The sequence below is a fragment of the Furipterus horrens genome, unplaced genomic scaffold (genome assembly GCF_987537825.1).
Source record: "Furipterus horrens unplaced genomic scaffold, mFurHor1.1.pri manual_scaffold_4, whole genome shotgun sequence".
Classification (NCBI taxonomy): domain Eukaryota; kingdom Metazoa; phylum Chordata; class Mammalia; order Chiroptera; family Furipteridae; genus Furipterus; species Furipterus horrens.
In genome coordinates, this window is record NW_028327174.1 from 152916195 (window position 1) to 152930360 (window position 14166).

The 14166-nt window shown below is 38.6% G+C and overlaps 1 protein-coding gene across 1 annotated transcript in view; it reads right to left on the bottom strand.

Moving 5' to 3' along the window:
* Window positions 1-14166, bottom strand: part of SMARCA2 (SWI/SNF related BAF chromatin remodeling complex subunit ATPase 2) — a 156642-nt gene that overhangs the window by 116709 nt on the left and 25767 nt on the right. The window contains exons 5-8 of the mRNA XM_090275209.1: window positions 10070-10325; window positions 4503-4629; window positions 2376-2549; window positions 778-951 (exon numbers count right to left, since the gene is read on the bottom strand). Coding sequence (XP_090131335.1) covers window positions 778-951; window positions 2376-2549; window positions 4503-4629; window positions 10070-10325 — 731 coding nt within the window. The remainder of the gene's footprint in view (window positions 1-777; window positions 952-2375; window positions 2550-4502; window positions 4630-10069; window positions 10326-14166) is intronic.

Below are 14166 nucleotides of genomic sequence, written 5' to 3' on the forward strand. Positions count from 1 at the left end.
AAACCGCAATTACCGGCAAGGAAGACACTGTCACTTGCGATTTTCCCGGGACATAATTACAGGCTGAGGAAACTTTCTCTTTGTGCAGTACTCAAGAATCCTGTCCCTGACAGAAACTGCAGGTCTCCTATCATTATAGATAACACACACTTTTGTAAAATGTACGGTGTTCTATGAGGGCCGATTCCAAAAGACCCCAATAAACAAAAACAAACAAGACACCGGCTAGTGACACACACCGATCCCTTCTGTGTTATACATCCATTAAAAAACATTGCAAAAACAATGATCCCTGACCTGCCTTTGACAATATCCCAGCTATTAACTAAAAAGCAGCATTTTGAAACTAACTTAAAAATCACTTTTTACACTGTTAGAGAAAAAATTTTGCCATAGAAAAAGAGCTTCAGAAAGACAGACCGCTTTAGAGTTCATGACACACTGTAATAAGAAATTTGTTTAAAATAACCTATGCCATTAGTCTCATCAAAACCCCTGCGAGGTACAGCACCTGCCTTTATGTGAGAATCTATAATCTGAACAGCAATGCCAATCTAGAAAATGGAAATATTATACTGATCGGGTGTAGCCCCCCAGATGTGTAGCACACATTGTCTAGGAAAGAGAGAATGTGTGAGCGCCGTCCCCATGAAGTTCAAGGAATGCATTCATATACTTGATAAGCAGCTTTTACTTTCTCCTTTTACTAAGGCGTATTTAACATTCTCAATAAAGGGAGAAAAAGGAGCATTTTCTTGCCTGCATGCAGCTCCTTACCATTAATCTGCGCATTCTCTCCTTTTCAATCCTCTCTGTCTCCTTTTTCTGCTCCCTCTCAGTGTTGGCGTGCCAAGTTGCCACTGCTTTGGAGAGCTTCTGGATCTTCCCAGCCACAGAGCGATGATACTCCTTAAAATCTTTTGCATGTTGCAAAATACTGTTCAGGTATTCCTAAAGAATCCCGGGGGTGGAGAGAAAAGTATACTTACAATTCATTTCCATATGCCCTGAGGTTTCACTGCAGTTCAAGAAAATTCAGTGTATATTTTAACAACAATGAAAGATTAGCAACTGGGGACTCTTCTGGGAAGGTGCCCTGGTGGGTCTCCAGAACTGAGGTGTGGGCTAGTGGGTACGATGACCCCTCCTCAAGGTTTGCTTTGGTGCTGGCCTGCCGGAAGATAAGCCTCTGAGGTTTGAGGGTGGGGCCATATGAAAACAGAAAGATAAGAAATGAAGGGAAACCTGCAAAATGGCCATAATAAAATTGAAAGGCAATTGTTCTCAAATAAACCTTGGGGAGATAAGTATTTCCAATGAGAATTATGTTATATAAGTAATATTTCTTCTGCTCTAAGTATCTTAGAATTGTGATTCAATATTTCATAGGGAGATAAAATCTCCCTATCTGATCTGTATACAATTTTTAAATAAAGGAGGGGGAAAGTGTACTCTTATTTACACTAAATCCAACTTTTAATTTTTATTTATTTTTTAATTGTTGTTCTATTACACTAAACCCAGCACTTTTATTTTTATTTATTTTTTTAATTGTTCTATTAATCATTATTGCTCTCCCCTCCCCAGCCCACCCCCCCACCCGCCACCCACAGTCAGTCCCTGCCCTGTTGTCCGTGTCCACGGGTCATTTATACCTGTTCCTTGACTAGACCCTTCCCCTTCTGTCCTCTCTTCTTCCCCTCCCCCCTCCCCTCTGGTCACTGTCAGTCTGCTCCTTGTTTCCATGCCTCTGGTTCTGTTTTGCTTGTTTGTTAGTTTTGTTCATTAGGTTCCTGTATTAGATGAGAACATATGGTAACTGTCTTTCGCCGCCTGGCTTATTTCACTAAGCGTAATACTCTCCAACATTTTTAGAACAGAAGTAGGCTAGGCACTAAACTGAGCACAAACAAGTTATAAGATTGTGACCCAAAATCAAATTCTACATCAAAATATTCCCAAACCCCTAGAAAGGAATATTTTAAAATATTTGCTACAGTAAAACCTCCAACTGGGCCCTTTGAAGATCCCTGGATACCGTATTTGTATGTGTTATAAAAATAACTTTTTGCTTTCTTCTTTCCTTTTCCAAGTTCTCCCAGATTTTGCTCTCAGAATCCCACCCAGTCAGAAGCTCTCCACAGGATTATGAAGATGACACCTGATAGGAACTAAGAAAGCCCAATTCCCTGGCTTGGCGTAAGTTTCCTCGACTACAAAATGGTATGGTCAGCCTAGGTAGGGTCCAAGGAACTTTTCTTTCCGTGATGCCCCCACCACCCACCATGGCACATTTTCCAGCCTTTCTGGCTCCATCTTCTTCCTTAATTGGACATGTCTGTCAAATGAGAAGCACACAGCCCAGGCTCAAGTACCTGGTGCTTCTGCCGGCGCTTCCTCTCCTGCTCAATCTTCTGCTGCTTCTCCAGTTTCTCCGTCATGCGGGCCTCCCTCAGAGTCTGGCGCTTGCTCCGCTTGTAGGCTTTGGAGTTGAGAGCTGTCTCAAGGGTCGTGTCACGACGCATGCAGGCCACCACCTCCTGTCTCAGCTGTAGAGAGAAAGGCAGTCAGAGAGGCTCCCGAGACAGTGGCCAGACCCTGCTCTTTGCACTTCTCTCATTTACATTTAATGGGGCAAAAGAGGGACTCTACAGGTTTCTCAATCACAGTTGGCCTTTTAGTAACTGAAGGGACTAAATGACACCAAATTTATGTGGTATTTTCAAAGATGGTATAATTTTTCTTTCCCAATAATTCAGAATAAAAGCAATTATAGCACTATAACAGTAAAAAAAAAAAAATGTAGATATTGTTCTGGCCTTCAAATAAATTCATTCATTCTATTTAATTATTCTAATGATACTAATTAGTTAATGAGATTTAAGAACATTTTACTTTGTTTTAAATGCCATACTAATATGCTCCTCGTGTTTAAAGATGAACTTTAATGATGTTCTGCAAAAAGAATAAAAGGATTACTTCCTGTTCATGTATAATGACAGCAGATACTCAAACAATGTTAATTCATAGTCTCATATAAAAAATAGAAAATACTAGTTTTGGCTTCCTCCCACTTCTAACAATGATATTTTGCAAGATATTCAAACTTTGTATAATATCATGAACTTCTTTTAGATGACCATACATACAAAAACTTATCCATATTATATGTTATACTGTGGCAGGGGCTGGAAATTGAAAATATATATTAAAATAATAATTCAATCAAATCTGAAATCAGCATCAATTACAGAATACTTCATTGGGAAACTTCATAGATAATAGATTTTTCTAATAATATCAAGCAAAAATCAGAGACTAATAAGAGTTTAGCACAGTGAAGTTAATTTGAATATAATTTTATTCCTAAAAATATAGGCTATGGGTAATATTCTTAAAAAATTTTTTTATCAAATACTTTATAAATGCATTTTATGACGTCCCCTATAAGAAGGATGTAAATGGAACTCAGAGACCCATTCTTTCTTTTTTCCTTTCTTCCTTTAAATTTAAGCTCTAATCTACTCTCACAAACCTATGGCTGAGTAGTACCCGGACATACTGAGGCCCTCCTGTGATATTATAACCAATAAGGCAAATGTACTCCCAAGTTCATATGACAATAGCGAGTGAGGTGGCCTTGTGATTTTAATCACATCCTCCAACAGATCAAGTCATGCAACTCAATACTTCCAAACTGCTTTAATTTATCAATAATTCACTTTGCATTCCCCAAGACCTTAACCAAACAAGCTCATCTGACTGATGACAAAGTGTTTCTTTTCCCATTGGCTAAATGAGGCAGCGTGTGGACCAGGAGACCTTCACCTTTTGGGTCCATAAGACAAAACTCATCAAAGTGAAAATTAGTTCCACTTCATTCCACTAGTTTCTTACTGACTTACCAATTCTAAAACAGATCATTATGCCAGCTTTTATTAATAAGTGACTACTAAACAACAGATAATAATTCAATGATTTACATAATACATAGGTCTGATGTGCTCAAATGCACCAAACTTGTGTTGTGATGAATAATCAACAGTTACAGAACACAGGTTTATGTGTTTCTATAAATAATGAACTTAATTTAGTAGAGTAGCTATCACCTTTGTTAAAATATTTTCATGGTCATGGCTAGGATTATACATTTGTGTTTACAAAGAAGCTCTGATCTACTACCTGACTGTTTTTCTTCAGAGTCGTAAAGGCAAACATGAGCTATCTCATTTGTTCTGAAGATTTCACCCACAGTAACAAACCGCCATAACTCTGACTTTGTAAACCACAGTGCAGAAGAAAAAAATGTCTCTGATATACAGAAGGGAATAATAAGCACTTAATCTTCATTACTTTTAGCTCTCTGCTGCTGGTCTGAAAGATACAATATCTTACTAAGTTTATATCTTCATAACAATATTGAACAGACTTAAGGAAACACACTGATCCAAACAATTACATCTACTTCCTACACCTCACATTTGCTAGGGCAAAGGTATTACCTGACGCTGGAAATTGAGTAACCGAAGTGCTTTAAGTTCCACAGTTGCTTTGGTTCGTAAATCTGGCGGCAAAGAGCCAGGCAGATTTTCCAGTTCTTGTATCCTGTGAGCTATGCGAGCCTGAAGTCTAAAGGAGATGATAAAATAGGAGCGAGAGAGGGGGAAATACACATTACAGTTTAGTCTTAAATGATAAACAATAACATTAGGGTCAAGTTCATGGCAAAACCTATTCCAGACACTCATGGTTGATTTCTTACACTCAACTAGATTTTCTGATGTTAAACAGAGAAAAGCGACCCTTGCATTAATGCAGACAGGTGCTATATGTTGCCTAACACTCTGGTCTTGTACATAACCTTTCTCTAACATCCAGGAAAGAGGGCTCATGATACATGTAAGAGGAAAGTCAAGTACCATTGATCGCTCTGAACAGAGAGAAAATGAGAGGCAGGAAAATCTGACTTGCTCCCAAATGCCCAGCCAGCCATAGTGCAGGGCTGAAACAACAGTTTTCTTTCTAAGTTCTGGTTGTGTCCTAAGGCAACGAGGCCATGTGCCCTCCTTGCCAAGATGCTGATGACGACAGCCTTGAAAGCTGAGTGAACGAGAGCAGTTTTAGGTGCTGAGGCCACAGAAATCAGCCAACCCAAAACATTCAGAGAGAGAGCCCTGCCAACCACAGCCACTTCCTCTGAGCTTGCTGGAGAAAAAAGAAAAGGCAAATTAGGCATTTTTCAAAATCAGGTTTGGGGCAGCAGCAAATAGCATAGTAAAACAGTATTTAAAAACTGAGAGTTTCTAGGAAAGAATTGCTGGGCATTCTAATTGTAGACACCACCAAATATATAACTGCAGGTAGATGCTCATTATAGAAAATAAAAGACATCCACTTTCTTTATTCATTTGGGATACCATTATATGTTACCCATATAAACTCCTGGTTTTAGAGTTCACCTGGATCCTTTTTTACAAATAAGTACAGGCCATTTAAATCTATTTTTAGAACTATCTCCCCCCATATTTGGGGCAAAACTGTCTTGGAAGAGATTTCAACAAAGAAAAAATAGTAATAAAAAAGGCAATACAAAAACTAAGTTAATTTTAACTGCACTGAGTTGAGTACATTTAATGCATCATTTTATTTAATTCTCTCTCTCTCTCTCTCTCTTTCTCTCTCTCTCTCTCTCTCTCACCCCTACAAGTTATAATGGTGCTACAATACTGATGAGAAAAGACAAGCCTGGCGATATCAAGAAATATGTCAACTTCACAGAGCTAGTAAAGGAGGGACTCTAGATTGAACCTCCTCTGCCTGACACCAAAACCACTACAGGATAATGAAAATATACTTTGTAACAGAACATTACTGGATCTCAACTATAAATGTTGATAAAGATTCTGTTGAAACTTAGTGTTATGGTTTTGTCAACCTTTATAATGATGTAATATATATATAAATATGAAAAAGTAAAACCTGTGATTTAGATGCTGAAAAACATCTTAAGATTTCATATAGTCCAAATATCAAAATGATTATTTTTTAAAAACTTACAGGTGCTTGGTTTGGTAGAGAAATAAAATGTCCTGGTTTTCAAAATTTTTAAAATGATAGTAAAAGAAGTGCATTGTTTTTCATTGATTTCACTTAAAATGATATTATGACAGATTCCTACTTTATTTGGTATGCATGTTTTTAATTCCGATTTATGGAATGGTTTATCATCATAATGTGTTATTATAGTATTCTCATGGTTATCATGTTATCATTTCAACTATGCATATCAACAAAATTGCACTATTAAATGGTTTAACCATGCAACAGACTAAAAATGTGTTAGTTCAAACAACAATAATAAACTTTGATCATATTTCTCTTTTTGGTCAAATTACTTAAACTCTCACAACTTCTTCTAAATTCTTTTTAGTATTGACATTCATGAGATTATTATCTTGTCTTTTGTTTTAATTTTCAATGTCTGAAACAAACATCTACTTTGTTTATCCAGTTCAATTTCTTAAATACCCACATAGCCCCAAATCTCCAATACAGCAACAAATGATACATCTTAACAATTAAGACATTAAGAGAAAAATCTATTAAGGGTTTTTTCAAATATGTAATTTAAAGGAAAGAAACTTAACTGAAACAATTTCACTTTTGTGGAATAAGGTCATTATACCGGGAAAATTAAATATTATAGTGGGGCAAGATGAGGGCCAATGACAGGGTTATTCTATTTCCTTGGTCCTAGAGTGGTTGCAGACCTTTTTTATTTGAAAATTCCAGAACCCAAATTATCCCTTGGAATTCTGGTTTACTTTCTTTGACAAAGTAGGTCAGGTGCTAAATTAAAGGAATAGCTGATTTTTCCTTAATCTTCTAAAGGACTAAATAAATAATCTTAGGAGAGCTGGACTGACAGTATAGAGATTAAACACACTGACCTGGGCGGGTGGGAGTTGGGCAATGGAGAGGGCAAGAAGGGAGGGTGGGGACTGGGGGTGGATGCAACCTTGGGTGACTGGGGCATTGGGGTGGGTGAGGAGCTGGGGGTGGGGTACTTCCTCCTGAAATGACTGCTTCTCCAAGGGACCTAGTAATTTGTCAGTGAATCTCAGATTCCCCAGAACAACAGAATCTCTCTTTTATGAAAGGGAGACAAGAAGTACAAAGTACAGATGTGCAAACTATAGGAGAAGAGAAAGGGTAGTTTCCATAGTAAAATTATATGCATTCAATTCAGCACATAGAGGGGTGGGGATGGGAACAAGGGTACAGGCAGGGCTTCTTTAACACAGAAAATATTATCTTTTTGTGGTGGTGGTTGTTAATAGAAATCTTCATTTTAAATAATGCTTCTCTCCAGACAATTTCATTTTCCTATCAATGGGATTCAGCAGGTAGTCCGATAAAGAGATTCAGGATTCTAAACTTCCAAGAAACAACAACAGATGTAATACTGTGTGACTGCAGGAGGCTCATTTAGTGTCCTCACGAGCACAGAAAATTGAAGCAGAATTAGGTCACTCAAGTTTTTCATACAGATTGAGCAGTAAATCAAGAGGGGTGACTGTTCTGGCAAGAAAAAGAGTTCCATTAAAGGCAACAGATATTTGTTCAGGTCCAGAGGAGAAGTTTATGATTCTTGCAGGAGAGTTATTTGAACAGAAAATGACACTGGTACATTTTGTTCCTTCAAGGAGTTGAGTGACACTTTTAAAAAAAGAGAGAGGGAGACTGACCTTTTGTAACTCTGCTGATAAAGTGGCCCTTGGTAATTTTTGAGAAGGAATGGATACCAGGGCAGGACAAAACAAAAGAACAAAAAACAAAAAAACATCCAGACTATGTTTGCTTACTGAAGCAAGAAGGATGCGCTACTGTTTTCAAACTAAATTCTGACTTGATACTAGAGAGGGCTCTTTCTTCAAAGGTGAAATACATCTGCCAAGTAAACATTCATGGGTTAGTTTACATGCTGATGTGACAATGCCTGGAGGACTTTTGCCCAAAACATCTAACTCTAAATGGAGGAACTGAAGTTAGGTAAATGGATGGGGTAAAGAAAGTGTACCAAGAAGGCAAGACACACCCACACAAAGAGACCTGGGAGCATTGCTCTGAGACTCCCACACACACAAAAAAAAGCAACAAAGTTTCATTGTAAGAGAAAGGATCCAATTCAAATGGGTAACAGTGTTTTTAACTGCAGACTTTATACAGATCTGAGGCAACATATTCATATGCATAAACATATTTATGCTATTATTAAATAAAGAAGGTCAATTGTCAAAACCTTGGTTTTATGATGAACAAGGAGAAGCAGCCAAGGGACTTAACACTAAAAAAAATATAAGATTCTGCCCTGGCCAGTGTGGCTCAGTTGGTTGGAGCACCATCTCATAGACCAAGGTACTGTGGGTTTGATTTCCTGGTACAAAGAGTTCTATGATGTTATGAGGGTAATCCACATGACTTAACAAATATACTGGTAGTTTTGTACCTTCCAGCATATGAAAAAAAAGTTCACTTGTAGGAAATCAGAATTTTAGAGTAACTAAACAATACTCTCTATCCCATTTACTGTCTTTTTAAAAAATACTTTTAACTTTTTATAGCAACATAGAGAAAGGACTGCATATAAATACAGTTCTCTGTCCATGAAAGATTTGCTAATATAAAACTTTATAGCATATAGCAATTATTCACCCAATATAACCTACCTATCGACATTGAAATATCAATTGATGATGAGTATCTAGCTCTCCAGGGATACATGAAATGCAGGAAACAGCAACAGAAAAGCTCTTAAGTAGGGATTAGCAATAGTAATGAGACTACAGTTATACTCTTCATAAAGGAGCCTACACATTGTGTACTAACATTCTTTATAATTTTTAAACTCTAATTTTCTTTGAAAGTAAGTCATAATTGTGAAATAATAATAATTGCTAATACGTATTAAAAGCCTTTGTGTCATTTTATCTCTCCCCGCAAGAAATACTCTAATACCCTATTTTAACAAATGAGAAAACCAAGTCACGGAAAAGAGACAATACTTTACCAAGGCATCACAGCTAGTAAGTAACAGAGCATGCTTTCTGTCTAATTCCAGAAACCACGATCTTAGCTTTGTTTTAATCTTGACTCAATACTTATTGGACTCCCTTTTCGGTTAACATTAACTATTTACATCAGGGTTCTGCTAACCACACCCTCTGGGCCAAATCCTGCCCAGAGCTTGTTTTTGTAAATAAAGTTTTATTGGAACACAGTGAGCCCATTATTGTCTATGGCTGCTTTCTCACTCAGAGCAGAGCTGAGTAGTTGTGAAAGAGACCAAATGGCCCTGAAAAGCGTAAAATATTTATTACCTAGACCTTTACAGAAAAGGTTTGCCAACCCCTGATTTAGATAAATGTGACCATTAAGTTTCTGGAGGAAGAGTTTAAATATGAAGACACTTACAGAGGGCTTCCTCTTAAAGTTGGACCAAACCATAGACCAAAAAATGCATGGATTTAAACAAAATATATATTATACCAAGCTATAAAGTGTGTTTAGTATCATTAGATGTGTCATTAACCCGAAGGTCAGGCCAACACAAAACACTCAACACCTGACCAGCTTGCAGTCACCATCCAAGGATAAGCTGACAAACTAGACCAGGCACTGCATCATCTACATGGGACATGACCACTCTCTGGGGTACACAGGAACCCCAGGCTGGGCTTGTGCCTAACATAGTGCCGGGCACGCCAGAGAAGTTGATAGAAGTTTCCTGATTAAATGAGTGAAAATCACAGTCCTGCCGACCCAGAGCATCAGAGAGTTCCCCTCCCCACCACTTCCCCAGCCTCAATAGGAAACAAACTTCTCTGTGACTTTGTCCTGAAATCATTCTCATAGCATGAGCTTTGGCCTCTTCAGTTTCCCTTAGGCCTCGCCCTTGTCCCATAGAAAGAAAGGACCACAACAGTAGCAGACACGGCACCCACCCCCCAGGCTCGGTGGTCCTTGCAAGAAGACAGCAGCGTCCGGGTCCCGGGGCGGGGTGCATTACCTATATTCCCGCTCCTGCAGAATCTCCACAGGGTCCAGGCCTTGAGGTTTCTGAATGGGGCTGATCCGGCTCTGCTTCTGCTGCAGCTGCAGGATGGGCGAGGGCTGCCCCGGGGCGGGCTGCGGCACCGAGGGCCCAGGCACGGCGGCCGCGGGTGGCTGCGCTGCTGTGGGGGGCACGGGTGAGGGCCGGCCGCTGGGCGCGGGCACTGGCAGCTTCTGCGGGGTGCTCGGGCCGCTCAGCTCTGGCCCGGGGCCTGTGGGACAAGAGCGACATGAGCAGCGTGGGCGGGTCATCGACCTGCGGCCACACCAGGTCTGCCCACTCTCCCCCTGGGGCCCAGTGATGGAACCAGGTAAATATCTCAAGAGAAGAAAAAAGGAGGAAGAAAAATGAAAAAGTCAGAAGGGGTGGTGAAGAAAGAGTGGGAGGAGGGAAAAGAAAAAGATCCGGCATCTTTCTCCATAGGAAAATGGCATTCACTAATAAACATTGCTGAAAATGGCCCCCAAAATGACTTAGGTAATAAACTGATTAAGGAATAGACTGCCATATTTTAATGTAGGTCTACAGATTTTTAAAAAAGAATTACAGGTGCATTCCGAGTTCAAAAAAGTAAGGGAATAACCTGACAGTCACATGCCACCTGGGTGTGGCCCTAAAATCACTTCTTGTGAACAGCAAGCAAGCCCTTCTGGGTCGACCTGAGCTCCCTCCTGGAGGAGCCCTGCTGTTGGAACCAGGCTTTACAAAGGCAGCCGGGAGTTGCCTGTCCTCTGATGTGAACTCAGGGGGGCACACATTTTCCTTAATCACTTATGAAGTATATTTCACGCCAAATCGTTGCATCTCAGAACTTCAATTTTTTACTGTATATTAGGAAAGATTTCTAAAACCATTCAGTGAGGGGGAAAATATCTGCTCATTCCACCCAATGAAAACTAGCAATTATTAATATTAAAAAGAGCATGTTTATTCTCATGCTATTAGAATAAAGGGATATGCAATCATCAGGCTTATCAAAACATACTTAAGTTAATTTAAAGCAATTGTCCATGTTAAACTTAAGGAGTTTGGGTTGATTGGTAAGTAGGGACCTAAGACAGGAAGCATTCCATCTCTCCTCCTAAGTGAACCTTTACTTACTTCAAAATTATAAATAAAATTAGTGATGCCACCGGACAACTTAGTAAATTTAAAAAAAGAAAATCTCAGCAAGCAGATGTTAAAACCTCTCACAGGCATTCTTTCGCATATTTTCTATATCTTTTCCAAGAAAAATCAAAATAATTAAATGGTAACAAAATAGTAGTCTATATATTTCAGGACGACTTAATAATTAACCATACAAAGACATACATTATGGAAAATTAAACACATTTATTCAATTTCCAGCAAACACCATTTAGAAGTGGGCTTAAATGACAATGCACAGGTAGCTATAAGCAAACATTTTGACAGGAGGAATGTGAAGAATTAGAACAAATTGCTTAGAAAAAACTACAGTGTGCGTGTGTGAGGTGTTATTGTTCTTTTCTCCCTCTTCTTTTGAAATTAGGCAAAACTTTACAAAAGATACAGAGCTACGTAAGATTTCTTGAGGTAACCTGTAGCCCTGGTTCTGGGGTTGACAAAATTTCTTGAGGGAAAAATACAGTTATTTTCATTTTTTATTTTAAGCATTGTAAGTGTACTATCATAATAAAGAGATTCTTTTCAGCTAAGTACTTTCTTTTTTTCTGAATGAGAGGTCTTTTACATAATGCACAACTTTTCATAATATTTTATACTTAAGAGTATCTTTCATCCATATATACAAAATCAATTTCTAAACATTAAATCTCAGGGTTGTTAAGCCTTAGAATGAGTTATAGAAGGATGTTTTGGAATATTTTTTTTCCCCTAGAGGTCTTTTGAAACAGGATAGATTTTTCATTTGTAGTGCTTTAGGTGTGATCCAGCCAAAATAGAGGAGACAGAGATTTCTAACATTTAGTTTAATTCTCTGTGATTCTATGAATCTCCTTAATAAGCTCAAGAAACTGGCAGAATTATATATATATTTGAAGACTTGGTATAGCATCCTAAATAATAAAGATAAAACCACCACCTTTAATAAAAATAATTTGGGTCTTACTGACAATATTATAATAATTACCTTAAATTTAGTTCTTAAGTTGTTTTTTATCTTTTGAAAGTTTAAATAATTCATCAACAGAAGCTGTAACAGTGCAATAGTGTTACCAGTTTCTATTATTCTGGGCATTTTTTCCTTTAGCATTATGGCCTGCAAATACCTTTGCAGAAGCCTATGATGACTCCTTGAAGTACAGTCAGGTGAGTATACTTCATTTTATTTAAAAAAAAAAAAGGCATCCAGATCACATCTGACACCCCTGGTTCCAAATCTAGTCATTTTTAGCCTATGACTAGATATTCTTATCTGGTTGGTTGATCCTTGAAATTGAGAAGCAGAGAGAGACCCAAACATGGACTCACATATCCAAATCTCCAATTGAAAAAATAGTACAACTTGCTATGAAGCAGGTTCACGTAAAGTACCCTGTACCAAAAGAATGGTAAGTTTCACCTTAGCTCTATCACCTGCTGGTTGTGCGAACCTGAGCTGAGCAAGTTCCTCAACCCCTTGTGCCTCAGTTTCCTCATCTGTAGAATAACAATAATAACAGTACCCACCTCCGAGGGTAGCAGTGAGGGTTCAAAGAGACGATGTGACTATGTACTCAACCCTCAGCTCCTGTCACTTTTACTGCCACTAAGGACACAAAGATAGAGAAGCCTAATTGAATTACTAAGCTTTACAGATTCCACGGCAAAAGAAAGGTTTTTAGGAAATTCAGTGTTGTATTAGCTGGCAACTTTGGAAGTATTCTTTTCCATGGCAAACTTCAGAATGTTTCTACAGTTTAATAACAACTCGCACAAATACTCGGATAAGTTAGCCTGCTGTGTGCTTCCTGGGAATCTGCTATGAGAGTCACTTACAAGCAAACTCCTTTCCTCACTAAGCACTGCAAGTTCATTTACTGCGTGGGTCCACTTTCTACTCCATCCAACAGATTATATAAAAAATTTCTATTTACAGAGGCTGGGGAACTGAACACAGCTTGCCACAATTAGACACGCACAGAATGCCCAGAATGTCACTACCTATTCATTAGGTTTTATGCCTGTCCCTCAGGCAGCTTAGAGAATTGAGTTGCCTGACTGGATTTGCTATGGACAGAAATCATCTCTAAACAGATACTTGTGGTCTGCTAAATAAAACCTCTCCCTGGTATCTTCAGAGCGAAGGCAAGTTACATTCTTCAGCTTATCTCCCACTCTCTCTCCAACATAAACAATTTAGGTTTCATGGTCAGAGGGACAAAACACCTCTGCTTTCCCTTCAGTCCCCACCTCAGAAGTTCAGGCAGAAGTAGGCCCTGGCACTCTTGAGGGGCATCTCAGTGCAGCTACGGACAGGGGGTGGGGTGGGGGGCATTTTTACTGGATGCACCTCAGGCCTGATTTTGAGGAATAAGGAAACAAACTCATTAAAGCACCTAAGTGTCACGTGTATAGAATTTCCGTGCGTTCAGTTCCCAATTTACATTCTGGCACATAAGGATATTTATGCAAATAACAATTCTGTGCATTAAATAAGGATTTAAGTAGTTTCCATGGGTTAAAAAAAGAAATGTAATCAAGTATACTTAAATTGAACATACCAAGAAACTTTAGATAACTAAAAAAAAAAAAAAAAGACAAGTGGGCTAAGTGGGAGGGCACGGGCACTGAAGAAACCCAGCAATACAACTTACACTTTTTACCTCCAAGTCCTTTCTGCCTCACCTCAAAACCCAAACCTTTTTTCAGTTCCTCTTTTAATTTAACTCTCTAAAAGGAAAAATGAATCAAAATGAAAAGAAAAATGATAGGTTTGATTTGAATGGAGTACAGAACAGGACCCAAGAATTATTTGTTTGGTGTGCAATTCCTCCAGGCGCACTGTACTTCTCCAGTGGTAGCTGTGATGATGTCCATTTTGGTGATTTATAACTCTGGGCTGGTTTTGAGGCAGACCACCCCAGCCA